At 39.5% G+C, this 27,906-nt stretch overlaps 1 protein-coding gene across 2 annotated transcripts; it reads right to left on the bottom strand.

The window, feature by feature from the left end:
- Positions 1-21: 21 nt before the first annotated feature.
- On the bottom strand, positions 22-27,568 carry parga (poly (ADP-ribose) glycohydrolase a). 2 transcript variants are annotated; one of them, XM_080868093.1, is made up of 18 exons: positions 27,457-27,568; positions 26,177-26,239; positions 25,366-26,037; positions 25,112-25,244; positions 22,710-22,832; positions 22,505-22,585; positions 22,060-22,134; positions 17,670-17,762; positions 16,284-16,438; positions 10,836-10,915; positions 10,680-10,740; positions 10,144-10,219; positions 6,906-7,053; positions 3,073-3,151; positions 2,872-2,980; positions 2,224-2,329; positions 997-1,125; positions 22-399 (listed from the first exon to the last, which is right to left on the bottom strand). In XM_080868093.1, the coding sequence occupies exons 2-18, from the start codon at positions 26,191-26,193 to the stop codon at positions 218-220; spliced, it is 2,319 nt and encodes a 772-aa protein (XP_080724219.1). In that variant the 5' UTR covers positions 26,194-26,239; positions 27,457-27,568; the 3' UTR covers positions 22-217. The 2 variants fall into 2 exon arrangements, with proteins under 2 accessions (XP_080724219.1, XP_080724220.1); XM_080868094.1 differs by having other exon boundaries at positions 25,366-26,034.
- Positions 27,569-27,906: the final 338 nt, after the last annotated feature.

Genomic DNA, 27,906 nt, shown 5'->3' with positions numbered 1-27,906 from the left:
TGTTGGGATCACAAACTTAAAGTGTGTGTGTGTGTGTGTGTGTGTGTGTGTGTGTGTGTGTGTGTGTGTGTGTGTGTGTGTGTGTGTGTGTGTGAGAGAGAGAGAGAGAGAGGGAGGGAAAACAAGTGACCGTAACCACAATACTAAGGGCACACTGCCTCTTTTACAAAGTGTGAAAGGAGAAGGGAGGTAAGATTAGGTTACAGTTGTTTTCCTGTTAATGAGAGTCTGAAGTCACAGGAGACATCCCAGAATCCTTAGCAGTGTTCAAGGTGTCGGAGGCTGCTGGGGAAGAGACTGTCTCATAGATGAATCTGTAGAGGCTGACGTCAGGTCGTGTCGTGTGACAATTCTTGCACACCTCGTTGAAGTACTGGTTTAAAAGGTCGTACAGCTGCCCTGTGAGGGTAAAAAAAGGGTGGTGGAGAGAGGGGAAGAGAGGTGGAGGAGAGACAAAAGGGACGCGGTCAAGAAACATGTAAGGAAGACGGGATTTAAGAGAATAGGACCAAAAGCACAAACGAATCGTGAACGAGAGAAACAGACACTCAAGCAGGTAAGAAAAAAAAAATGAAGGTGTACTCGGGCTCATTTATAAAGCAAGCGCACATACGCACTCGCATACTGCAACCCCCCCCCCTGTAGCTCCACTTTAGGAAATGGATGGCTAGAGGGGAATTTCTCTGAAAGGCTTCAATAAATGTCAACAGAAGAAAAATGAAGAGAGGGAGAGGGAAGAGGCCGGGGCCAGTTTAGGCAGTAATCCACTCTGCGGCTCAGGCTGAATGGATGGGCTGAGGAGCGGGGATATGGCCCATATGGTAGAGTACCTTAACATACCCATGGAGTGTGTGTGCTGTTATTTATACACACAGTCCTGTAATGACACCAAGAAGGAAAACCTCCCTTGAGGTACAAAAGCAAAAAGTTCCTGTTTCTAATAATTCTACTGAGTGACCACAGCTTAGCCACAAACGTCTTTTGTGTGAATCTTACCAACGGTGACCCGACTCTCGGTGAGGAAAGCGTGCATTTCATGAACATCTTTCATCAGCTGAGCATCTCCAAATGTGAAATACGCCACATCTCGCCCAGCCTCTGCTGCTGCCATGAATTGAATCAGCGCTGAAAAAGAGAGAAGGCGAATTTCAAGACGAAAATTCAGGCGACAACATTCCAGAATATAAAACTATAAAGGTGTAATTGAGCGCTGAAAAGCATGACAGACTAAATAATTGGTCAATAAGCCAGATAACGTACAGCCTGTGGCATAAAAGAACATGAGTGGCAATTTGTATTAGTGGAGTAAATAATCCAGTGTTGGTAGAATAGCCTCGTAAACAGCATTCAGTCTCTGAGCTCCTGCAAATTAGGTTTCATGATTTTTAAATATTTAACAGAATGGTTATACAGTTCAGATTAATGACATCATTTGCAAAAGCTCTGTAATCTTTACTTCAAAATACCCGACTAGTGTTATGTAAATACCACATCTCAAGTCAGCTCCTGGACTTTCATGTAAAATACAGTTATTAGCTTCCAAAAATACCAACTATGCTAACACTGGAGCTAATGGGCGGGGCCCCCCGGAAGCTAATATCATCCTCGGGGACTATGTGAAGTCCAGGGGATCTATTCATAGCATGCTGCAGAGGAAATTAGCAGCTTCAGTTTTAAATCCAACAGTCCAGAAGCACAGCCTTAAAGCACTGATGTGCACAGCAAAAACAGGGTACATGCGCCATGAATTTAGGCATACAGAAAACTCTGCACATCCAACACACAATTGGCCAAAAAACAACAGTAAGGGTCTCCCTGCTTATGAAGACTGATGTTGTGTAAGCAAACTGAGACCAGCATCAGCTGGATTTATGGTCGTCTTTCTCTGTAATCAATCGCCCATTTAATGGAAAACATAAATGTGTCAGATGATCTATAAAAGACTGAAAAGGGACAGGAGAGTGACACCCTGGGAGAGCTTCTAATTGACTAGAGAGGCTTGAGAGAAACAGCATCTTGGAAATTGTCGTACACCATTAGCTACATAAATGCTGAAAGTCCTTCAGCAGGGGCTCTACTGACTGGGAGATGCCATGATCAAGTTTGAGCTACTGATATTCACTGCAGTCTTGGGAATCCAGCCTTAAATTTTTAACGTAAGAAATGTGACACAGATGCTAGCCTAGTTTATAGATTTTGTTGCCATAAATCATCCAATTATACCTTTGAGCCGTGTGTCTCCGCCAAAAGCTCCGCAGCCCCAGTTGCCTGTGGCCACTGCAGAGAGGTGCTTCCTGTTGGCATTATTTCGATGGAATCCGCAGTATGCCTGGAACGAAAACAAAAGAGGGAGAAGGATGTAAGAGTGGGGAAGACAAACAAACAGTACAGTCTTTTCTATGATCTCTCAGAGTCTATTAAAATTAATTAAAATCACATTAATGTATAATGTGGGGGCAAGTGTTAACCCTCAGGCTGAACCATAAGCAAATATAAAAATATGCAATAAAGCATTTACTCGACTGAGAAGAGAAAAAAGTCCGTTAAAAAAGTGCATAATATATATTTTTCTTAGTCATGTGAAGAAAAAAACTGCAGTAAATTGGGAGTAATACTATTGAGAGATATGTAGTATTTAGCAGTTAAGCGGTTTTACATATCACTTAGATTTTAGCAGCTGTACCAGACAAAATGTCAAAGCTCATGGTAGTGAACATTTTATCAAAAACAATATAACATCGGCCGTGTTCGGCACCATCGCACTGACACCTTTAAAAAGGTACTACAAATTAGAGCAGCACTTTATAGGTTTCTTGCCACCTTTCACAAACATGTTTGGAAAAAGAACCGCTGAACTAAATCTTCCCTCACCTTGTTGAGTTCTCTGGTCATCTTCTCGGGCAGAAACTGTTCCAGGAAGTGCCTGTATTTAAGAGCATCAATGGCCACAATCTCTGTACATCTTCTCTGCCAGTCATCCCTGGGAATGAAAGAAAGATTTTACATTTAAAATATCAGCACAAGTACCAACAAACACAAAAATAATCCTATGGAGGGGAGAGAAAAAATTACCTGGGTGTCTCGTCTTTGTGGATACCCACCCATTTGTAACTCTCAGCATAGCCAGAGTATTTACTGTATTGTTCAGCTCCTGCAGTATAAGACAAGGGAAATACAATATTACTCATTGCTCAGCAGTCAAAGCACACAGCAGGTTCTAAAATCAAATTTAGCGCTTTCTATGCTCCACATGAGCATACAGAGTATCAGCTTATATTGAATTGTCACGAATAAAGCCCACTGATTTAATAAGTAATCTGCTATGGGGTTTTAAATGAAAAGCTTTGAGCTACAACTGGGAGAAAATGTAAGAACAGAACAAGCAAAAATTAATTACTGACACACCCGTGTTTTTAAGAGATTGAGTCCTTTGTAACACCTAGGGTTATGTCCTAAGGGTTAGAATAATACACCTATGCTTCTTTCTGAAAAGGCTGCCCCTTAAAGGCTCCATACATTAGGAATGATGTGGTTATATTACACTTTGTTGAAGAGTAGAAGTTAAACATGTGAACTAAAGTTGTATGAGCAGAGTATGAGAAAGTGTTTCTTAAGTTAATGGGCAGAAGCCACTAGAACAAAAACCAGCAATTATGGATAATTTTGCAAATATTTAATAAAAATTTTTTAATGTACATTTTTTTCTGCATTACATATAAAACTTTTTTGGTTTCCACAGAAATTGCGTTTTCTAGTAAGGCACTGGCTGTGCAAACAAAAGGAGCAGTTGCTTTAAAGGATACTGTGCCACTGCAGGTCCAGCACTGCAATTAAAGTGCTTTCCACAACACCAGCGACTCCTAACGTCAAAGAACAGGCTGCCCATATCACTGTGTCCACCAAAATTCTTCCTCCTCTCTATTCACCTTGAGCCACTTCAGTCTGGCAACCGCCCATAATGGCATCCCGCTATGCTGACGTCCATCAGGAGATTGCATCGCAGACCTTGTCTTCCGGTGTAAAACGCCAGTGGGCATTCAAACTTAGACTTGAGTTTTGTTTTACAAGTACTCTGACATTAAAGTTCCAGATGCACTTGAAGACTTGTGCTAGGGCATCGCTAAAGATGAAGAAATATGATCAACTCGACAAAAGAGAAAAGAGTCTAGCAAGAGAAATGGGACTTTAAGAGGAAACACAGCATTCGTGCAAGGAATACTGAAGATTTTAATGAATCTATGGCATAACTGGCCCATTCCATTAGTGCAGCAATGACCTTAGTTGGGCTATAAATTCTTTCTGTCCAAATGTAATAAAGTTAAGTGGAGAGGAGGAGGATGGAAGAGGGAGGGAAGCACTATAAGGGGAGGGAAAGAGGGGGACAGTGACTAACCACCTGAAGGTCACTGGGGAGAGATAGGAATTTCAAGGAAGACAACATGGCGCCACATAAAAACAGACAACGATTGGCTTGCTGACAGAGTTCGTTTTTTTTTTTCCATTGTGTGTTTCTCTTTGGTAAAGTGGTCCAGCAGCATGAACGTCATCCTATTTGTTTTTTCTACTTTTCAACCGACCAAAATAACAAGCATATAAAGTATGCCGAGGGACATCCGACAATGCAAATGTATTTTAATTTTTTTCAGATTTGTGTCACGTTACAAAAAAACAGAATCAATCAATAGCAGGCATTTTTGAGCGATTTAAGTCAAAAAGATATATTCTCATGCCAAAAAGATGAATTTATCAAACAGCATAATGTCTCAAAATGATCATTTTATGAAATAAAAGCATCAAAACAGTAAAACAAAGTAAGTGTTTATATTTTTTCCACACGTCTGCATATCTTAATCTGCACATACTTCTTTCTGTTGACACTGTCGAGACGTGAGGCATGGAAAAGAAAAAAAGAAAAGGTAGGATGACCAGAATTGCAAGAGGGAGGCAAATGAGAGGAAAGAATAACCGAAACACTGAGTTGGAGGTTGAAAAATAGAGCAATTCTGCTTGGGAGAAATGAAGGATAACCAAGCAGTCCCATCTGAATCAATGCAATGGATTTACCTTCGGACTGGAAGGAAGTATGAGGGCAAAAATAAATGGAGCCCAATAAACACAAAGAGCTCAATGAACAGGAGAAAATAACTCAGTGATGGACGAAACACCGGTTTGAACCAAAATGTAATACTAGAAAGGCATGGGAGATACATAGATGTGTCTAGTTTCTATTGGAGAAAGAGGAAAGCCAACACAATACCAAGGAATAATTGCCAAATAATAGCCTATATACCCCATGGCATGAAGATAAATTAAATGTAGAGTATTTATAGTCTGGTTACACCATATATCAGTGTCTAGTGGTTCTATATGTTTTGTAATAGTGTTTACTTTCTACTTGAAATAATCCAGTACATGTACATTACATAAGGGGACAGCTTGCATTGATACTCAAGTATTATTACACAATCAATAAATCTATCTATCCATCTATCCATCCATTTTATGACAATATTTCTATGTTGCAGGATCAGTACTCTAGATTTTCCTCTCCCTAACCACCTCCTCAAGCTCTGAAAGGCGGTATAGAAGGGGGACACCAACAGCCAACCAACAGATGTAAGTTCTCAAGCACGTCCTGACTCCGCCACATCCTCTCCTGGTAGGCGATACCTGTAGAAGGTGCCTGTAAGTATCTTAGTCAGATGTCTAAACCACCTCGACCATGTCCTTTGATATGTAAAGGTACTATAGCAGCTCAATACTGAGCCCCTCCTAAATGACTCCTCATCCTATCTTTATAGGAGAGCCCTTTCGGAAGAAGCTCACTTCCCCCACTTATGTCCACAAAATTACTCTTTCAGTCACTAGCTAAAGCTACTGACTTATTAGAGTAGGGATGTAGATCAACCAGTAAATTGATAGCTTTGCCGTCTCTTCACCACCACCACAGATCACACTGTACCGAACGCTGCACAGCTCCTCTACTCGAGACAGCAAGTGGAGTGAGCACTGAGTGAGCCCTCCACCCATTTCCAGCCAACAACTACTATCTCAAAATTGACTTGCCAATTTCATTCCCACCATATCACATTCAGTTGCAAACCAGTCCAGTATGACCAGGAGGCCATTAGTCATTGAATTAAAAAAAACCACCTCATTCACAAAAAGCAAAGAGGTGATTCTGAGGCCCTCAAGCTAGAGACAAGCCGCTATTTGGCTATGCCTCAAAATTCTACCCATGAAAGTTATGAAGACAACCAGTGACAAAGGGCAGACCTGGCAGAGCCCAAACCCCACCACAAACAAGCCCAACTAAGTGGCAGCAATGCATAGCATGCTTTCACTTAGCTATAGCCCAAAACAAGAGGCCAAATACACAATACTCCTGAAAAACATCCCACAGGACATCCCAGGGAAAACCGTTAGTCAAACTCCCTTGAGATGATCAAGACCTTTTCCAGTGTTTGACAACCAGGTTGAAACCACACTGTTCCTTCTGAATCAGAGGTTCTAACTAATAAATGGACTCTCCGGAGGATCATGCTCATCAGGCTCTCATTGTTGTTGCCCAGGTGAGCATGGAGATCCCCTGGAGGACAACAAAGTCCCCACATGGTGACTCTTACAGCGTCCTGCTCAGTGACTCCAAGAAAACTTTTCAGCACATACTGTAAGCACAAACAAAAGTCAGGACCCATTCCCCAGGCAGAAAGAGCAGGGAGACAACCTTCTTATCCATCTGAAAACAACCCCAAAACATGAAATCACTTTTTCTTTAACTAAAAAAAAAAAAAAAAAAAAATAGATTGCAGTGATCAAGTTCCCAGTAAAAATGTCATACAAATCAAAGCCTCAAGACTTAAAAATACATATGTTTGTGTGAGAAAAAGAAAGAAACTACACACCTGTGATGATGAGGCATTCATTGTATTCAAGAGCTTCAGTAAAGAGGCGAGAGATAATGAGTTCAGGGTTGATAAGGAACCTGATTTCTTCTTGGACCAGTCCATGTCCTGTGACTCCACCACCTACAAATCTGTTGGCAAAGTCCACCTAGTGAAATACAAAAAAAAAAAAAAAAAAGAAAAAGAAAAGAAAAAAAGAAGGACATTTGTTTGGCCTCAAACTTGAAATTAACATTTATTTAAAAAAATACAGATTTCTATTTGGTTTGTTGCATGACATGACATGTACGGTATGACATACTGCCCTTTGACCTATCAGTATAAATGAGAGAATTTGTGAAATTCTGTCACTGTCACTCCTGTTATTTAAACAAATACTTCAATTAGTGTCTCATTATCTATCCTTTTGTCCACTGTGGCCATTTATATCAGATAAATCTATAAAGATCATTGCAATGATCCTTCCTGCATGGAAATAATCCAATCAGGAAATTGTAACAGAACACAACCCATGAAGTCTAAAGATGTACTTCAAATCTACAGTGCATGAATGTGTGCAGATTTCCCACATGTCTGAGTTTTGCATTTTCTAAGAGGCCTCACTATTTATTATCTATTCAGTGTTTATTCAACAAAGAGAAAAAGGAACCGGCCAATAAAAGGTCATTGCTGTTCAGCAGTCTGCCAACTTTATCTGCGTTTTATCCAGTTGCATCTTTTATAACTTACTAAAAGTAAAGGACTTGTCCATCTGAAATTTTTAAGACTGAACAACATATTTGAGTTATGTCAAAAACTACAACCAAACTAATTTGACACCAACTCCTAGTGTCACAATCTAAAGTCACAAACCCTGAGAATCAATATACAGTCAGGTAAAGAAAAGAAAAGTGCTACAGCTCTGATTCTACAGGCCTCAGCTACCATGTTAAAAATGAAAGTTCATGACAATACAATTAGAAAAAGACAATAGTATGGAAGGGTTGCCAAGGGAAACCCTCTTCTCTCTCTCTGCAAAGAACATGGCAGCACAGTGTAGGTTTGCCAAGTTGGATCTGAACAAACACCAAGACTTCTTGAACAATGTCCTTTGGAGATGTTTGATGAAACCAACACAGCTTCTCAGCAGAAACACCTCAAACCATGTCAAGCACGGTGGTGGAGTGGTGATGAGTCAGGCTTCTTTTGCAGTCACATGACCATGTTTTTCAGTCTTAAAAAACTTCAACCCAATCCAGCTAAAAAAAATACATATATAATGATATGAAATGACCAAAATAACAGTCTGGACTAGGGATGGGTACCGGTTCTGACATAAACGGTAGTAACCAGACCGAAAAGCAGCGCACATTTCGGTGCTTTATTTCGGTGCTTTATTTCGGTGCTTTTTTTTTCCTGAGCTGTGATACACTTTAGATTCTAGCCAATCATTTTACGTTTCCGAGGATAGTAGGCGGGGCCAGGTACGTACGTTCTGTTAGAGCAGAGCTACAGATTAAAAATGTCCAAGGCGAAGCGGTCAAAAGTCTGGCTGTACTTCACAGCAAAATATGCAAACTCAGCAGCAACAAGTGCTTTAAGCTGATACTGTGATACTGTCAAAGGAGGTAACACCTGAAATCCGATGAAACACCTGGTGACGCATAGCGTTTTTTTTAAAAGCCCAGAAATGCGCCGTATTTGATAGCTTGCTGCGAGACCTCACACCGAGCACATCTACTGCGGGTGGGTTACCTGTTATGCAACATCCCCCAAAAACACGAAGAGGAGAGTCCTGGCCCCTAGCCCTGCCAGTGTAGCAGAAATGATGACGGATGATGGTGGCAGCAGCAGCCGTTCTTCTCTGCGTGAGTAGCTAATTTACATTGAGTAGGCTAACCACGTTATTACATTAATGCATGTAAGGTGAACTAGCAAACATCATCATAGCTACATGCGGCTGTCCTCTTGTTTGATGGCAGATACTCCCTTCACCCTGGCCAAAAAGGCTAAAATGACCAAAGAAAAAGCGGAAAACAGTTAAACATGAGAGGTTTAGGACAAAGTTTGTGTTTTTTCCATTCTTTAAGCACCGGTTTGAGCACCGTTTGAGCACCGGCACCGTTTCAAAAGTACCGATTTGGCACCGGTATCGGATAAAACCTAAACGATACCCATCCCTAGTCTGGACTGATATTAATGACATTTTCCACATTTCAAAATCCTCTCTGTTACCCACAAAGTTCAAGATCTACACTGAATAGAGTCCAAGAAATAAAATTTTAAAAAACAGCCCAGGGATTTGTTGAAATAAGATAAATCCATACCAATAACCGATATGTTTGTGCTTATTTCTAGGACTCATGCTTCTTTGGGGAAGTATTTTCAGTGTGGTGCTTGAGCTTCATGCCTTGAAAGACCAGATCTTGTTTTTGTGGCACGCATAAGAGAACATCCCATTCAAATCACAATGCGGATATTTAAACAGCTTGTCAGGGGTGAAGGTTCTGCTCAGTGGCCCACAGCTACGTCAATCTGTGTGACAGTGGGTTTGTGTATGTTTTCTAACCAGCCACTCAACTCCTCACCTTCACTGGTTTACCCCTAACCTCACCCCCCACCCTTCAATCTCACCTCCCGACAGGATGACAGCTCGCTCTGCCCTATCAAAACTCAACACACAACCAATATCCAGCCTGCTGAGGTAGCCATCAATCCACCTACAGGACTCCAAGCTCACTGGGTCACCCCAGTGAGATGGATCCCCGACGTCATCTTTGTCTCTGTGTGCCTCCTTCTCCCTCATCCCCCACTCCAGGGTCCTCTCCTCCACCCTTGCCACTCGGAGCTACTCATGTGTATACATCAGCTGTCAACTAGAGTAAAATAAATGCGGCAGCTACACAGAAACAACAAGGGGGGTAAGAAGATGGGGTGAGTCACTGCAGACAGAGATTCAATAACTTGCATTGATATGCACAAAAATCATACAACTGGTTTAAAGCTGAAGGTCATATTTTTACTTTTTAAGCAAGAAAAATAGACTGATTGACAGAATCATACTCATTAGGTGTAACCACAGTAAAAAAACTGCAGAATACTATTTGTATTTAAAATTAAAATTCTCACATTAAAAGAGAAAAGATGCTGTTAAGAAGTGCTTTGGATATTTTTAACAAGACATGGATGACATGAAAGTATTTAATTACTGAAGTCAGAGGTAAAACTGTGTGCTTAGTGTGTGGTAAAACATTCCTACCTGGAGCATTCCATATCCATGTTCCTCAATTGTCCCTTCACAAGTGATATGCAGGCGTGTCAGCTGAGTCTGAGAGCTGGACAAAAAAAAGGGGAGAAAAAAAAACCAACGATTACAAACACTTCAACATTCATGTGGACTTCTCATCCACATTGGGGCCCTTTACTCTTTCAAATCCACCCTTTAAAAACACTGTCCTACTACTACTTTCATTGTAGGAATTTATATAATGGCAATTATCTGTGCACATGAGCACCAAAGAAGCTATGAGGAGTTGATGGTCACTATCCCACTCAGACAAAATCAACACACTTCAGAGTTATTCAGGAAAGATTTAGTGAAACTTTGATAGAATTTCAGGGTTTTACTTCCTGTTAAAATAACAATTACTCCCCTACAACAATTATATGCCTTCACAGAATGCAGAATATACTATTTGTTTTGGACAGAGTATGCCATGAATCGCAAGATAATTTATTTTAAATGCACTTCATTAGTTTATTATGTTCATAAGGAACCAGAGAAGTAATTATTACCTTTCCCAGTCTGGTGGATTGTTTAGTGTTTGTCTTGTAAATGTAACAAGACCCTTGGGTGCTTAAAAATAAAGCAGACAAAAGGTTATTCAACTGAAAGACACAGGGAAGCGCAACAACTTCTACAACATTATGTTAGTTATTTTCATTGCTTACTAGTCTGTGTAACTCTCCTGAAGTAACACAGCAGAGTTTTCAATTTCTCAATTTTTCTTGGTGAAGGACCTTCAAACAACCTGAAACCAAAAGAAAATGCATGTCTGAGTTAAAAAACACTTAATTTAAAACACTACATGAAAAGGTTTATACAACTTCTGAAAAAAAGAGTAAAATGTACAGTATCTCCCCTTCAAAGTAGTGTCTGTATGCCGTTCAGGCATATAAACAGTCAAACAAATTGAATGGTGACACTTGGCATTGTGCTATCCATCCAACTATCCAGTAGACCAACGGGAGGGGATGTAGAAGTGCAAGTCATCACAGCAACACTTCCACAGCAATGCTGAAAGCATAACCTTTCCAGAATATCTACGATGGAACATGAAGCCAAATCTAATTCAGGTCTAATTTTAGATTTTTATGGGGCAAGTTCCAAAACTTTATAATAGCACCTGTATTTTTGACATTAAATAATGTGTTACATTTTAGAAGATGAGAGGCATTAATGTTTCACTCATTTATTATCTAAAGCTCACTGCACAACAGGAACATGAGTGAAGTCACGCTTTCAAACTGGCATGATGTCTCTCCCATCTACCCTCATCCTTCATACAACGGCACTGCCTGAGGCCCCGTTTCAGTTTTTCAGTTACTATTAAACTAGGGTGGAGGGATGGAGAGAGCATTGGATGGAAAGCTTAAATCACCCCCATTCTAGTACACTCCCTCCATTAAAAGCGACCTAAGCTGATGACTAACCATAGTTCAGCATCTCTCCCTCCCACCACTTTCTGCTCAGACCGGTAAAGAAATAAAAACAGAGGGAACAAATTAAATGAAAAGGTAATTTGCTAAAAGCCTTACTGTGAGTAAAGAAAAAAAAAGCTATTTATTTAAGATAATTTTTTCATGTCAGTTTTGGTTTTCTCTACACTATTTTCTTACACAGCACCTTACTCATCCTCTGTGAACCCCTTCACCCCATCAGTTCCTTTAGTCAGTGTTAATTTGGCATAATGTATCCTGGAGGACAACATTACTATGAGAAAGTGTAAGTGAAACAAGTAAATTACAGTGGGATTTACAGTATAGCCACAAATTATACCGCACTTGAGAAAGAAGGACTACTAATTATGAAGGATTTTGTTACAAAATATACTGCAGCAATTTTCATTTAAGGACAGTAATTAGTTGGTTCTTGTCGTCTATAACCGTACCTACTGCATAAAGTGCATATGGAGACAATATTTCTGACAGTTTTGCCATAACCTGTTCAGCTATTTTCTTGCAAACAAGGTAGACCATCTCACAATGACTTAAAAACAAAAACGGGTATTTATTTCTTACTAATGAGCCTTCATTGTTGACCAAACTTTTATTGGAATTCCCTATGTCATTTTCTTCTCAAACCCAGGAAAAGAAAAGCCATAAAATGACAAGTCTTCTGCTTTCTATCCTCTTCCTTGAATCTATCCATCACTTAACAGAGGACAAATCTCGACAGTTCTGCCAAAACAGCAATCAGCAGATTGCTTGCTGCTCTGTTTGCCCAAGACAGAGCGTTAGTGTAACCGATAAGCTAAGTGACGGACACTCCCTCAATTACTGCGAGAAGGGGAGGGCGTGTAACGATCCAGGACCCATTTTAGACTGCAGCGGTTGTCTCTTCTCGTTTCCTCAGAAACACAAAGACTTTTTTCCCCCTCTCTTGGCCTTTCCTGTATTTTGCTCTAGGCAGAAATACTGACAGTGAAGGCAGACCCAAGTGGTCTGAAACAGCCAACGCTGCAACTAAAATCAATACTTACATCATTACAGACACAGATATCGTGCCCTCAAACAGATGACACACAGATGACACTGAAAGTGCAATTATGGTTTAGATAAAATAAGGCAGCTGAAGGTTATATGGACCAAATCAAAGATAATTAGTAGGATGACAGGATTTGTAAAATAATTCTATCGAACCTTAAAGACAGAGCAGATGCATAATACTCTGAACTAGAGGAGGGAGTTATTTGCTGTATAATACTATAACAACAAGAAATATTTAGGAATTCATGCAGATAGCAGGAGACTATGTAAAGCTACAGAGTGGGATCACCAAGTGCTGGGGCGCAAAGTGGTTCCCAACACTCTGCTGACTCAGTAACTACAGTGCAAACCTCCGCTGGCACCGACATTAGTACAAAAACTGTGCGGCAGAAGCTTCATGGCATAAGTTTCCACTGTCAAGCAGCTCCTGTAGATGTGATGTGTAGGTGACCAGTACTTTGTCTATATAGTCTAAGATGCATAAATCAAGTTATATTGATATGAATGAGATGTTATTGCCTGAATTCAAATCATATTGTGCTTTTATAAGATGATAAAGTGAATAAATATATAGACAGTATAAAAGGTGGATTCAGCCCATGGTTGCTGAAGTCCTGTTTTGAAGATCTCTGGCTCTCTTCCACATTTTCTCTTCATTCACCCTCAACTGGTCGAACCAGATGGCTGTTTTTCTCCCCCCACTGTCGCCAAGTGCTTGCTCATAGGGAATGGTCTGACTGTTTGCAGTTTTCCCTGTATTATTATGGGGGTTTACCTGGCAATATAAAGCACCTTCAGGTGACTGTTGTGGTAATTTAGCCTTATATAAAAAAAACCAAATGGAATTCGACTGAAAGATGAAATTGAGTGTTTCTGCTATTGCCTTGCGTCTGACTGTGAAAACGCACACTCATTGGATAATGACTTGTGATTAACAGTCTATTAGCCAGTAAACATGTGTTTTCATAGCACAGATAAGCCTCCAGTTTTAAAACATAATATAATGAAGATTTACAAATTCAAATGAATTTTTATTCAATATGATCAAAAAATGAGTGACTGAGGCCATAAACTCAGATCAACAGTGTTTACAAAGGTCAGATCAGAAAGCCGCTCTTTCGTAGAATTCTACAGGACCAGAAGTCTTTTTTTGTCAACTACAGCTATCGCCATCTGGTGGCTTTCAGATAGAATGGAGGCTTTAAGGCACTTCTACATTGTTTCACAGTCTACACATAAATGTTACCAATGGGTCATTTTAACCTGTTAGCAGCTAGTTGCTAGGCAATGTCATGGCATCATGGTATCAGATACAGATAAGAACCATCAGGGGTCAAAGATGTACCTGTGTGCCCATTTTGATTGTTCAACTCCTGAACATGAAAGAGTTGTTTGTGGGCAGATTTTGTGTGTTATGCTAAGATTATTCCATTTTAATAATATCCATTTTCCACCTTTGAATTTCTTTTTCTCCACAGCAAGTTCATTTATTTTCCAATTTATTTTGACAAACACCACCATGACGAGCGATGAACTAGTCACTCTGGTGAGTCAAACTGGAGCGGGAATCCATTAAACGCCTAAAATGAATACAAATGTTGATATTTGGCAGCAGTATATCAATAAAGCAAGAGGCAGCGTATACAATAAACTGAAAAATTTATTTGTTCCATCTGAAAATGACCAGCAATTAGAGCCCATGTAGATAGCAGAGAATGTCAAAATTCATAGCACTAAATGTTCATGTTCTGCAAAGAATATGGGAACTCATTATAAGGTATTACCGAACCAACGCCTTCAGTGTGTCAGGCAACAACCCTAAGGTATTGCAAATGTCACTAATGAGGAGAAGGGCCTCATGGAAATAGGGGAAAATTGAGTTGAGGTATTGTCTGGACAGTGTTCAGGATATACAGAGGCACTTACTGTCCAAACATGAAGTTGCAAAGCATGTAATAAAATCTAATTATAACTCTGTTACCAGCCATTCTCACCTATAAACAATATGTCAACTTTCTAGCCACTATCAAATGGGGGAAAAATACTTGGAAAAAATGCCTATCCGATTCAATTAGCTACCTGTTCATAGTCATCATGTCATAACTTTTCACACTCAGACAAGTTTTGCTTTTTGTAATAGTTTCTTATGTTCTGTTATACACAAAACTTTGCTTTGTGTCATAATTCATATGTCATCCACAGTTCTTGTCCTGTTTCACATAAATTCTTCTTTCTTGTTACCAATACTCAAAACAAAACATTGGGCAGGAAAACACAACAGTAAAAATCATTTTCAATTCAGATAAACTTCTAAATACACTTCCGGAAAAACAACAGCCACTATAAACAGAAGACGTGACTTAGATAAATGTAACCACATCTGTAATAGGATAAACCAGATCAATGGCGTAGTAGCTCATCCAGGTAGAGATCCATCACAATTCACAGGTTACTGCTCATAAAATGAGAAACAAAATTTGGTTGAAAGCCTATTAGGCGATCATTGAGTGCAATAGGAAGGAATAGAGAATCATGTGAATTATGGATGAGGGATGCTTCACTGTGACATAAAATCATCGGTCATTAAGCCGAATTCGTTTTAAAAAATAGTTTTTATTCTTTTAAGGTGGAAAATTACGTTCTCTCCATTTAGGTAGATCTTAAAAAGAAAGTAAGTAAGAAAGTAAGATATTTAGACTGGCAGTTTACTTTAACCTGCTATATCTTTACAATGTCAGCTGTCACCTACACTTCACACCTGTTATGTTTGGAGCAAAAGCACAACAGCACATCATTGTTATACGTTTAGGCTATAAAGTTGCATGACTTCCTTTTTTTTTTAGAACAAATAAAGTGACACTTCAAGTTATGAGAAGCCAGTGACACACAGACAAGCAGACAAGTGTTCACTTTAAAACAGTCTATTATAACAATTTGTTTCCATTAGCTAACCCATGCTTTCTTAACACACCACTGGTTTTGAGTAGGTTGTAAGAAAGAACTCCAATTTAACACTCCTACTGGGATCTCCCTCCCACGCATGGGGTATAACATGGAGAAAGATCCTCAGCCCACAGCCCCATCCTCAAATCGATAACATGATATTTGCAGTTACACCACAAACTGCAATATAACAACTAAAAACAAATGACAAACCGTGGCTCCATTCATACAGAAATCAGTTCATTGTTTTTCCAACCACTGCAGCCAAGGTAAATTTCGACACTGAATGTGCAAGAAACAATATGAACAGAAAGTAAGTAAAAACAAAACAATTCATCTATTAAGGGTTTTCAAGGCAGTAGTGCCCCCTGATGGATGTTAGTTTAATTTGAATGGTAGGATCATTAAAAACAGAGTCGCTCAAAACAATCACACTGAGGCAGATAGCTGAAATTTATAAGAAAAAACCTATTACTGATATGTATTATAGATACTGAGGGACGGATTTGATCCTCAGTTATAGGGTAGAACAGCAACAGGGTTCAATCACCTTAGACGTCCTCTGTCCTGCTCTAAATAAAGGCTTACAAAGCAACATTGTGGGCACTAAAGGGGAAAACCTTTTTTTGTATAAAATACTAATAACAGCAGGCTGCTGGTGATTTCTTTTGTTTTGTGTGCTTTCACCTGTAGAAGTTGATCTCAGGATAATTGCCATACTCGGACTTGCGGGAGTTGCGTCGAGGGAATGTGCAGAAGAAGGCGTTGGCCAAAAGACAGGCTATTTGCTCCTGAGAAAGGGTCAGAGACTGATTCATCCTTGACTTAAGTAAAGGAATTGGCTGTAAATAGAGAAAAAAACAGAAAAATCAAAAAATCCAATCAGTGATTTGATGATACAATGCCAATGCTACAGTGACAAAGCAAAAAGTAAGAGAAGGGATTACAGTAACAAAGACAGATGCAGAAAAAAACAGACAAAGTAATATGGGTTTAGTGGTGTAGGCTAAAGAGCTAATGAGGATAGATAATTAGTTTAGCAATCTAGCAAACACTGAGAGTTCCATTAGCTAAATGGGTGGTAGCAATTAAGGTCCCAGTTCTCTTGCTCTCCCCCAGGTTTGTTCAGTCAGGCACACAGGGCCCATCCATCTTCACTGATTAAGGCTAAAGAGCCTCCCAAGGCTGCCCAGTTAGCAGATCAATACCAGCTCTAATAACGCACATATAAATATTAGGCTTGACGCTTAATACTGCCAAACACAGCTGAGAGAGTCAGAAAGCTTCATTATTCAATATCTGCAAATAATGCCCTTTAAAATGGAATTTGTAACAGAAACTCCATCCTCTAGTTAAAGTGGATAATACTTAAACCTCTGCCCCTGGCTCTCAACGTAAACAGGAACTAGAGGGATTCCCCTATCCCGCAGTGGGAGCTGAATTCTCTTTATTAAATTATACTGAAGACTGAAATAGATAACGTGATTACAAAAATACCAATCCTGTAATTCTCAGATAGCTAAAATTGATGATAGAAGAGGGAAACAAGGACAAATGGACATGACATTTAAAAGAACTCTGACATGGATCTCCATGTAATGTGAACTGCAAAAAGGCCTTCTGGGGTTCAAAGCGGCCGATTTCAAACCCACACTACCAATGTGTCTTGCTTGGAACAGGAATACTTGTGGAAATCTAAAGCGATAGACTGCATTTTAAAATTCAGAAGTCCCAACTTAGTGCACCGAATTCACAAAAAGTAAGTGGAGTTTCCTAAGTGCAAAAGCATAGCACATGAAATGGATGGCAGAACATGGACCTCTCCTCTCCCAGTCCTCTTTTCTAATGAAGCAGTTCCTGATATGGACCAAAGAGTTGGATTCATTAGCTGCGAGTTGTAACTCATAAGTTGATGCACCATCTAACCCGTCCTGCTAACTTACCACACTTTTATTCGTCTTCCTGCATACCTTAAACACTGCTACTTTCATTAGTAATGCCTGACCTTTACACATTTCCAAAGCCCTTAAAATAAATAATTTGGTATAAATACAGACAACAATCAAAACCTACCATTGTGCACAGCCGAGGAGCTTTAAGTGCAAGATCAACCATAGCAGGTAGTACGGTATCAAACAGTTGCTGTACCTCACAATGTTCAAGACACTGAAAAGACAAAAAAAAATACATGTAAGCTTAAGTATTGTTAAATGAGATATGTGTCGAGCTGACTGCCTACTTAGGCAGTCAGTTACTCGGAGCCAGCAGTCAGAGTGACTGATTATATGTAAGTTGACATATTGTTTTGTCACACCACAGATTTCTCTTAACAAATGGAGAAAAAAAAACTAACTTTTTGTTATTTATTTAAGAATCAAACCAGTGCTTGTTTTTGTGCTTTACATTTTCTGCTCATTGACTTGAGCATGATTTTGACTTGTTTTTGTCCAAACAAAAAACAAAATCTGTCTTTTTTATGTATAAGTACAAGCTAAGAAGCTACGTCTTCATTTGTTGCACTTTCAACAAATATACTGGAACAACTCATTCATGTAATAAATATGAGTTTTAACATCAATCCATCCATTTTCTTCCCCTTATCTAGTTCAGTGTCCAAGGGGCTGGAGCTTATCACAACTGCCCAAGTGTGAGACACAGGATACATCGTAGCCCGGTCGCCAGTCTGTCACAGAGCTAACAAGGACAGACAACCATACACATGCGAATTCATGCATAGGGCTAATTAAGGCTCAAATGAACCTAAACCCACATATGTCACACATTGTTGATGTGTGTTAAATTTTATAAATAAAATAAAATAAATTTTCCACGCATTGCTTTCCTCATTGAATATTAACAAAAGAAATGATGCACGGGTTTCATGCAATTAAAAAAGAGCCATAAATTATTCCTTGTTTTGTGCATTTGTTGTTCATTTTCCCTCAATTTTAAACGTGCCATTTTTTAAGGTTTAGTATTGTTTTCTTAAGCCCAGGACCCAGGATGTAACTGAAAATCTGAGGATGAGCCAACTGTTTGATTAACTTGACATGGTCTAAAAACAGCTTTACAGCAAGTCAGAGGTCATAAACGTACAACAGTAAGCAATATCTACGCAATTTTCTCTCATATCCAACAATAAAAACTCAAGTTTCAGTTTATTGTTGTTATAGGATGAACTCCCACTACTCAGATATCAATAATACTTAAACTTCAACAGTGAAAAAAAACCACAGAAACAGAAATGCTGCAGAGGCGTTCACTACACAGAACCCTTTTCCAAAGAAACTACCATCAATCTAGGAATGAGCTCGCCACAGCTGAGGCATCCATACTTCAGCTTGAAGCTTACCTCAGCATCCATCTGCAATTCCCCCTAAAATAAACACCCAGTTATTCCATCATACGCCCCAGATTTACAACGCAATCATTTATGAGTGTATTGGCTTCGAATGTCACTGTCATCAATCACATGCCTTATTCTATCAAGGTAAGCAGGGGAGCTTGTGCTGATTAAATGGATCTTCTGGGAGCAAATGCAAATGACCAATTGTGGAGAGAGTGGCAGGGTGGCTTGATTTTCCACAGGAAGTCTTTGGTGGTTGATTTGGCCAGGGGCATTTATATGGCTGCAGAGCAGGTCTGACTAAATGCTGTCAGGAGTAATGAGCTGGCAGACATCATAAAGCGCTCCTGTGGGACTAATAGATGGTAGCTGGTGATGCGGCAGGATGAGGGCAGAAAGACAACCCCCCCCCCCCCCCCCCCCCCCCTTTTCCACAGCTAGAGCAGCTCACCACAAGGTTAGGGTGGACACACAAACTATACATTTCACATCCATAAATATGACAGACCAAGTTTCATCAGGGCAGTCAGGATTTAGTGCTTCATAGCATAGTGATCGATTAGACATTGATCTTCCATACATTCTAGTCTTTACAAGTCATTTTAATTTTCTGGCAGCTCAACCTTCACAACTCTTGATTTGACTATTTAATTTACAGTTCTTCTAAGGGTGTTTCCCCAATACATTTAGTGTCAAACCCTACATTTCAAGACATTGTTAACAGTGAGAGAGACGGAAGCAAACAAGCAAGCAACAGCGCACAAAAATGAGAGGAACAGCCTTGTTGTCTTGCTGCTAGATATATGTTTGTGTACTGAAACATCAGCTGTACTGTACTCCCGGACTGGGTTTGTGCTTAGCCCTCAGACATTCGTCAGAAAATGACACAGTGACAGTTTCATTCGGCAGAGGAGAAACACTAAGACAATTTACAGACAAGCCCTAATTTGGAAACCTCTTTTTTTTTTTTTTTTTTTTACCTAATGGCTATTACATGCTGAGCGGACTGTCAGTCACAGGCCCAGGGGCCACGTATCCCTTCACTATTTTACCTCAGTGATACAAGATGTTGCACCACATTTAATTAGGTTGTATTGGCTTAGAAGTTCAGTGGTTAGCATTCGTAATGACCACAAAAAACAAATATGACACTGAAAACTGTTATATCAATCAGCTGGTTTGGCCACTGTTATAGAATGGCTGACCGTTTGTTTCTTCACGACATTAGAGTGTGCATAACAAATAAATCGCTTTGCATGAAACAGGTCTGCCGTAGAAAGACAGCTGTTAATCATTTCTGCTTAAGTGTTGTCATGAAGGTCTGAATGCTTGATACCAGTCACAGCCAGCAGGTGTGCTGTGCCTACGTCTTTCTATTCAAGAATATTTAGTGGGTGGATTCATCACTTGGCTAACTGTTGCTTATGTCAGCGGTCCCCAACAACCAGGCCACGTACCCGAGTCGTTTGGTATCGGGCTGGAACCAGTCCGTGAGTCATTTGGTACCGGGCTACGAGAGTTGAGGCTCGGGTGTGAAATTTATGGTTTTCAGGGTTTTTATTATTCTTTAAACGTTTTTATCGTTAACTCTGTTTCCCTGGGTCTTTTCCCGTGTCTTATGAATAAATCCTCCTTGTTTTGGGTACCAGCACTGGTTTTATTTTGTTGTATTTATCCACGACACCTTAAAGGCCGGTCTGTGAAAATATTGTCAGAGATAAACCGGTCCGTGGCGCAAAAAGGGTTGGGGACCTCTGGCTTATGTAATCAAATTCTGGTTTCTACTGTGTCATTTAAACACTGGTTTGTCCTTCTCTAGTGAGCGCCGCTTGCCTTTATAAAATGTCTTTGGAACATAAAAATGACAAAAGTGGGGGAATTGCTGTGGTCACGACAGCGAGCAGGCAGTTGGAGTTGCTGATGAAATTGCTTCCGGGAAGACCAACTTACTGCCTGGCCTTACTTAGCATCCTTACAGACTTAATGGGGGCTTTTAATTAAATTGGATTAAGCTATAAAAAGGCTTAGACAGCTATTGATCTGCCAAGCTTTCTGACTTACTAAGAAAATATCTCAGAGAGAAGGAAAAAAACAATTCTGAATGGGCTAAATTTAGCTGAGTAATCCACGATGAGAGGGAACAAGCATTAGGTTTAAATAACAATTTGGCTGGACTGTGCCGGATATCACAAGCACTCACTTAATTCTGAACACTGCATTGTTATAACGATTCTGTTCCTAATTGATATACCCAGGAAGAATTTAGGAATAAAACAAATGCTTCTAAATGCTAAAAGTAGCTATAAAATTAGGCTTCAAATTGAATTTGCTTTGCCATCTATCTTTAGGCTCTTTTGGGTGCTGGTGTAGTTAAAATATAAAGTTTCAGCCTGTGCAGTAGACATAATAAGTAATAAAGATCATACTTTATCTACAATCTCTAAGGAGAGAAACTCTGTAAAAGGGCTGACACTTTAAAAAGTTATCTTGTAAAATTGAATGACAAGAAATCATTGTCCCATATCTAAAAATGTTATCCTCATAACACGAGTGCAATTATAGCCCCTAACTGTCTGGAAAGAGGATAAGAAGTGTTTAAAAGGATAAAGAGGAAGACAATAAAAAAGAAGACATTCCCCTGGTTCACCTGAAACAGCTGGTGCTGCTATGCTCTGTGCTCATCTGTCCTAAATGTGCTCCCGGGAGACTCACAGGTACCGTGAGGGGATGACACACACTAATGGGCTTACAGTCAAACAAAGACAAGCAGATTCCCTTTGCGATAACAACTTTACTTTACTATCAGCTTTAGATTCATTCTTCATTAGACTAACATTTAACCAGATAATCATGGTGACTTAAATTTTGCTGGGACTTACAAGTCAACAAGGCTCAATCAGATTCAAATAAATCTTTATGAGTTTTTTTTCATGGTAAAGATCTTATAAAAGGATTCTTATTTCTGCTATATTCAGCAAACATGTCTGTACAGGACAAGTTGTTGGAATTAAAACATTTTCAGTAGTCCATTAGGAAGTTGTGCTAATATTATGCCTTTTCTTTTGTACAAGACAGGCCCATAAACATCAGGTAACAGTCGTATACTGAACATCGTACCTCTGTACAAAGAAGGTTCAGGGCAGTGAAGTCCCATTTCTTTGCATGGGCTGTGTTATACCTAAGGATTGCATCCTGAAGAGAAGAATGAGAAGTTAGAAGTCAGACTGAAAATGTAACATTTGCGCACAAAAGTACAAATCTGGTTTTATAAATGGTGTAAAATACAACTGATGCAAACTCTGCCACCATGTGGTTGCTTATGGAATACGATTTGTATCTTTGCCATTGCTTTCACAATATAATTGGAAACAAATATGCTCAGAAATTCTTCAATATTATGTAAAACACTTAAAAGCCTACTGTGGTCATTTGTTTGGCAACTCTGGCAACACAAATTTTTTCTGCTTTTTGAAACAGTTTACAGGAGTGTAAGTGTTTCAGGGTTTCAACTGCTTGGTTTCCATATTTTAGGTTTGACTAACCAGTGTCTCTGATCTCTTACCCTCACATCCAGACAACTTTTGAACCCCCTCTGCAAAGCAGTGCGGATCAGGTCCCATCGACTTTGGACGCCATTTCCATCCTACACAACATAAAAAATAAATAAATAAATACAAACTTTTCTTACATCAATGTTCTTGCAGTAACTAACTTTATTGTACTGAAATGGCATGTCTGGATGGAGGGATGCTATACAACTATTATACCTCGGTCTCCATAGGAAACAGATTCTTCTCAGAGCAGGGCATCTTCACTGACAAATCATCCCATGCATCCTTGAACTTGGTAGGGTATGGGACAGGGACTTCTCCCTCCCTGAGGAGATCTGTCTGTAACAGGGAAATAAAAATGCAAGAGGAAAACATGTTCTTTACAGGTTACTGTTGTTTTTAGAGAAATTATGATGAAATTAACCGTTTTCCCTTTGCTCATTAAAAGAATGCCTTTTGGTTTATTTTAAAAGCCCCTGAAAGTTAGAGCACGGCTTGGTAGATAGTGTAAAAAATTAAAGAATAAACTAAAATTTCTATAAAAGCTTATCTTGTATAAGGCATTTTAATTGCCTCACACTAAAGGTAAACGCATAGAAAATAATAATACAAGCATTACATATTTTCAAGTCATACATTTCTTTGATGCGTAATGAACTAAAAGACAACCAGTTTTCAGTGTACACATTAGATCTAATTAAAAAATTAATTACAAATACATTTTCATTCTTGGAATTTAGTGATTGGCAGCATCTAGTTTTTGTGGCAGTGTTTGGTGATGGTAAGAGCAAGTTGTAGCAGTAAAGCAGCACTGACTATGTCCCTGTGGGACGAGCAGTGGAGGATAGTCTGATAGGACTGCTACTGACAAGTGCCCCTCAGGGGATCATGGAGGACGGCTTCACTCGGCCCAGCACTGTCTCTCTCATTCTCATTCACCCTGTCTGCATCTCAAGAGCCATTCTTTACATCATCTTTGCCAATCCTCCCAGTCTTCTTTTCTCTTATATAAACACATTTCATCAAGCGATGATACACACTCACCAGACACTTTATTAGGTACACCTTGCTAGTACTGAGTTGGACCTCCTTTTGCCTTCTGAGTTGCTTTAATTACTGTAGCATTGATTCAACAAGGTGCTGGAAATATTCCTCAAACATTGTGGTCCATGTTGATATAATAGCATCACACAGTTGCTGCGGATTTGTCGGCTGTACAGCCACGATCCAAATCTCCTGTTCCACCACGTCCCAAAGGTGCTCTGTTGAACTGAGATCTGGTGACTGTGGAGGTCATTTGAGTACAATGAACTCATTGTGATGTTCAAGAAATCAGTTTGAGATTATCTGAGCTTTATGACACATTGATGCATGATGCATTATCCTGCTGGAAACAGAAAGATGATAGCCTGTGCACTGGGATCATTCAGAGATAGATAAACTCAGTCAGCAACAACACTCAGGTAGGCTGTCATGTTGAAACAATCCTCAGTTGGTACCAAAGTGTGCCTAGAAAATATCCCATAGACTATTACAACCACCACCAGCCTGGACAGTTAATGCAAGGAAGGATGGAGCCAGGTTTTTATGCAGTTTAATTCAACTTCTGAATCTACCATCAGAATGTCACAGTACAAATCAACACTCGTCAGACCAGGCAAAGTCTTTCCAATCTTCTATTGGATCATTTTAGTGAGCCCATGTTAACTGTAGCCTCAGTTTCTTGTTCTTAGCTGACAGGAGTTGCACTTAGTGTGGTCTGTTGCTGCCGTAACCCGTCTGCTTCATGGTTCAACATGTTGTGCATTCAGAGCTGCTCTTCTGCATACTTTGCCTGTAACAACCGGTTATGTGAGTTACTGTTGGCTTCCTATGAGACTGAAGATCTCTGGGCATTTAACTCTGACATGCCCTTATTAGCCAGAGAACCGCCATTCACTGAATATTTTCTCTTTTTCACATTATTCTCTGTAAAACCCAGAGATGCCTGTGTAGGAAAATCCCAATAGATAAGCATAAGTATTAAAAGACTGAAAGAGTGAGACAGTAACAAAGGAAGACATTCCCCTGGTTCACCTGAAACAGCTGGTGCTGCTATGCTCTGTGCACATCTGTCCTAAACCTGCTCTCGAGAGACTCCCAGGTATCGGTGAGGGGATGACACACACTAATAGGCTTACAGCCAAACAAAGAAATGCAGATTCCTTTTGCAATAACAACCTTAGTTTACTATCAGCTTCTGCATCATCCTTTATTAGAATAACATTTGAACAGATAATTATGGTGAGTTAAACAAAATCTGCCTCAAAGGTTAACAAGGCTCGGTAGTCAGCAATGTGATTTAAATAAATTGCTTTATTTCTTTAGGAGTCTTTTTTTTCCAAAGTAATACTTTTGAATTACAAATATTCAAGCATGTTGGATGGAAAACATTTTTTTTAATTCCCCATAGCCTGAAATACACAGAGCAGCCATCAACATTCATGACACGTTCAAATTCACTTAAATAACCTTTCTTCCCATTCTGATGCTTAGTTTGAACTTCAGCAGGTCATCATGAACATATCTGTATTAGCAAATACAAAGATCCACAAAAGAAGAAGTGGCTGTTGACTCACCCTGACTGTGACAGTGTGATGAGGTGCTGATTTCAGGTGGGACAGAGGAGGGGCACACTGGGGTAGTCTGTTCAGCTCATCTATGGGCGTCCCCTGCCATTTTGTCTCAATGTTATGTGATGGCCATGAAACACTATACAGAAAAAAGGCAGAACAGGTAAGCAGACAGCAGATTAACTAAAGGACATTATGAATATAATGGCATTAGGGCACAAAAAAAAAAAAAAAGTTGTAGTGAAAATCTTTCCAAGGACCTTTGCAAAATTGCATCTGGCTGGCTTTCAATTAAGTCCTGGCTCATATTAGATGACCCACTGTGGTCTGCTATTTCAGCATCCTCGGATCCGATTGCAGGAAGATGTTCTCTTTCTTTGGTTGAACTTCCTGGATCAGAGTCTTTGATAGTCTGCTGAGATTTCATTACCTGAGCCTTTGCAAAGGCAGAGCGCTCTGCACAAAAACCTCCATCACAATCCTGGTCTGCAGAGTTGTTGAACATGGTTTTACAGACTGGACTATCAGGACTGAGCATCTCCACATCAATGGGGGTACACACTGGGTTTTTGGAACTAAAACTAAGACAGGGATGGAGTTTTGTATTGGTAGTGTGTGCAGCAACACAGGTTGTCTTAGAGGGGTGAGGACCTGGTGAACTGGGCCTCTTAGATTTCTGCCCATTAGAACACTGTGTTGGAGCTGTGTTACTTTTGCTGCACGTGAGCACAGCTTCATCCGTGTCACCTGCAGACCTACAGTCCATCAAATTCTGGGAAGACACATCATCATGCGTGTTCTCTGTTTGTGCACTGTATCCTGTAGCGTCAGACGTTTGTGGTTCAAAACAGAGTTCATCACTTTCATCTGTGAGGTTAGTTTTTGGAGCATCATTCTTTACATCTTCTTGATTAACCTCAGCATTTAAACTGCTGCAAAAAAGAAAGAAAATAAAACATAAAATATACTTTTATCATAATCACACATTTTCCATCAATATCTTCTTTAATTAGCAGTACATTGGAAATTAATCATGCAAGACCAAGCAAACTGTTAACTTGGATACTTTACCTCATTTGAGAATCCATAACTTCATCCACGTTTAACACGTCATACAAGACTAATCAGAACCAGCTGTATTAGAGAGAAAGAAAGTAAATATGCTGGCACAGTAAGAAAAGGCAGTTTATATACACTCATCATTGGCATGTCAGGGTAATTTGAGGCTTTTAATGGTTTCTTTGAAGTTTTCCAGGGTGGCATGATTGTGCAGCAAGATAATTACTTCAAACAACTGTACATAAGTACAAGTTATGCGGCTGTGTGTTTTCCAGCGTCTGGAAATATACCCAAAGTTTTAGAGAGGAATTGGTAAGGATGTTGTTCAGTGATAACCCTGGAACTACAAAGGCTAAGCCTCCCGTGAAGTGTCGACTACTCGAACGCCAGCATCAACGTCCACATTGACAACGTCCACATTGACAACGTCCACATTGACAACGTCCACATTGACAACGTCCACATTGACAACGTCCACATTGACAACGTCATGGACTGGAGGAGTATCTCCATATACTTCAACTTCATCTCAAATCAATAGCTAACCAAAAAATAATAAGGGTGTTTATATATTTGAGTTTGTATATATACTTTTGATCAGGTGTGGATTAGAAAAAAAACCAAATTCACTTCATTTTTTGCACCCAATTCTTGTATTTTAAAGCGATTACAGATTTATGTTGTACAGTAGTTAAAAGAACTGTTCAAAGAAATCCTTACAAACCAGAAATAAACATGACATTCAGCCTTCGTAAGCAACAACATAGAAACAATAGAAATACACGGGTCTTGGTATGTATAACTGGACTTCTAATACAGTGAAATACAAACTTTGTTTATTCCTAGTGCCGTTTGGAAGCTACAGTAAGACCTAAATAGGTGTTTTGGTCCACTTATTACATTCTGAGACTTCAGCGAAGATGGTCGTAGGTAGATGTTCACAGTAAGTTACAGATTCAGTTCATTTTACCTGTATATATGTGCATTAATTACAGACAAAGACGGCACACCGCGAAAAAAACGCACAGCTGACAGCTCCAACAAAGCTACGACGAGCTGGCCAAGCATATTTTCTTCATTTGACACGTCACTTTCACGCTAAAACGACAGATTTTTCTTTATCTTACTACCCTGAGCGCACTGCAAAAACACAGCATCTTTAGCTAACTTAGCTTTGATTGGCTATAAATGCTGAAGGTTAGCCTCGATTACTGTAGCTCGGATTAACCTATATATATAACCTATATAAGCTAACAGTGCGGTCGTCATTCAAATAAAGAAGCGTAACTTACAAGCTTGTTCCTTGTTCGAGGCTTTTAAATATAAACTATTTTTCTCCACATTATTCACTTTCACTTCGAGATGCTTCTTCTTCTTCTTGTGGCTTTTAAGGGCGGATAGCACACCAACTTACAAGTGCATTGCCGCCACCTGCTGGACCGGTGTAAATACACGTAATGCTAAGATGGTAAATGAAAGAAATATGTCAATGTGACAATGTGAGGCTTTAACTATAAGAAATAAATGTGTAAAATTACATTGCACAGGCCTTCCTGTATTATAAAACAATTAAACGTACAATTAAACAATATAAAATAATATTTGTTAATTTGCAGATTTTTTTCATCTTTATTTCTATAGTAGATATAGCAGAAAAAAAAGATGTTGCATGAATGGCCACAGACGAAGTCTTTATCAGTTGGAAAAGCTGAAACATATACAAAAAATATAATAAAATATGT

This window comes from Rhamphochromis sp. 'chilingali' (assembly GCF_963969265.1).
Source record: "Rhamphochromis sp. 'chilingali' genome assembly, chromosome: 20".
NCBI classification, from domain to species: domain Eukaryota; kingdom Metazoa; phylum Chordata; class Actinopteri; order Cichliformes; family Cichlidae; genus Rhamphochromis; species Rhamphochromis sp. 'chilingali'.
This window is presented reverse-complemented; position numbering and strand designations above follow the sequence as displayed.

What these genes read in the sequence shown, in the direction of transcription:
- parga (XM_080868093.1), bottom strand. An exon ending in ATCACACTGTCACAGTCAGG is followed by an intron (nt 22,833 to 25,111) that starts GTGAGTCAACAG and finishes TCCCTGTTACAG; the next exon opens with ACAGATCTCCTCAGGGAGGG. An exon ending in ATGGATATGGAATGCTCCAG is followed by an intron (nt 7,054 to 10,143) that starts GTAGGAATGTTT and finishes GTATTTCACTAG; the next exon opens with GTGGACTTTGCCAACAGATT.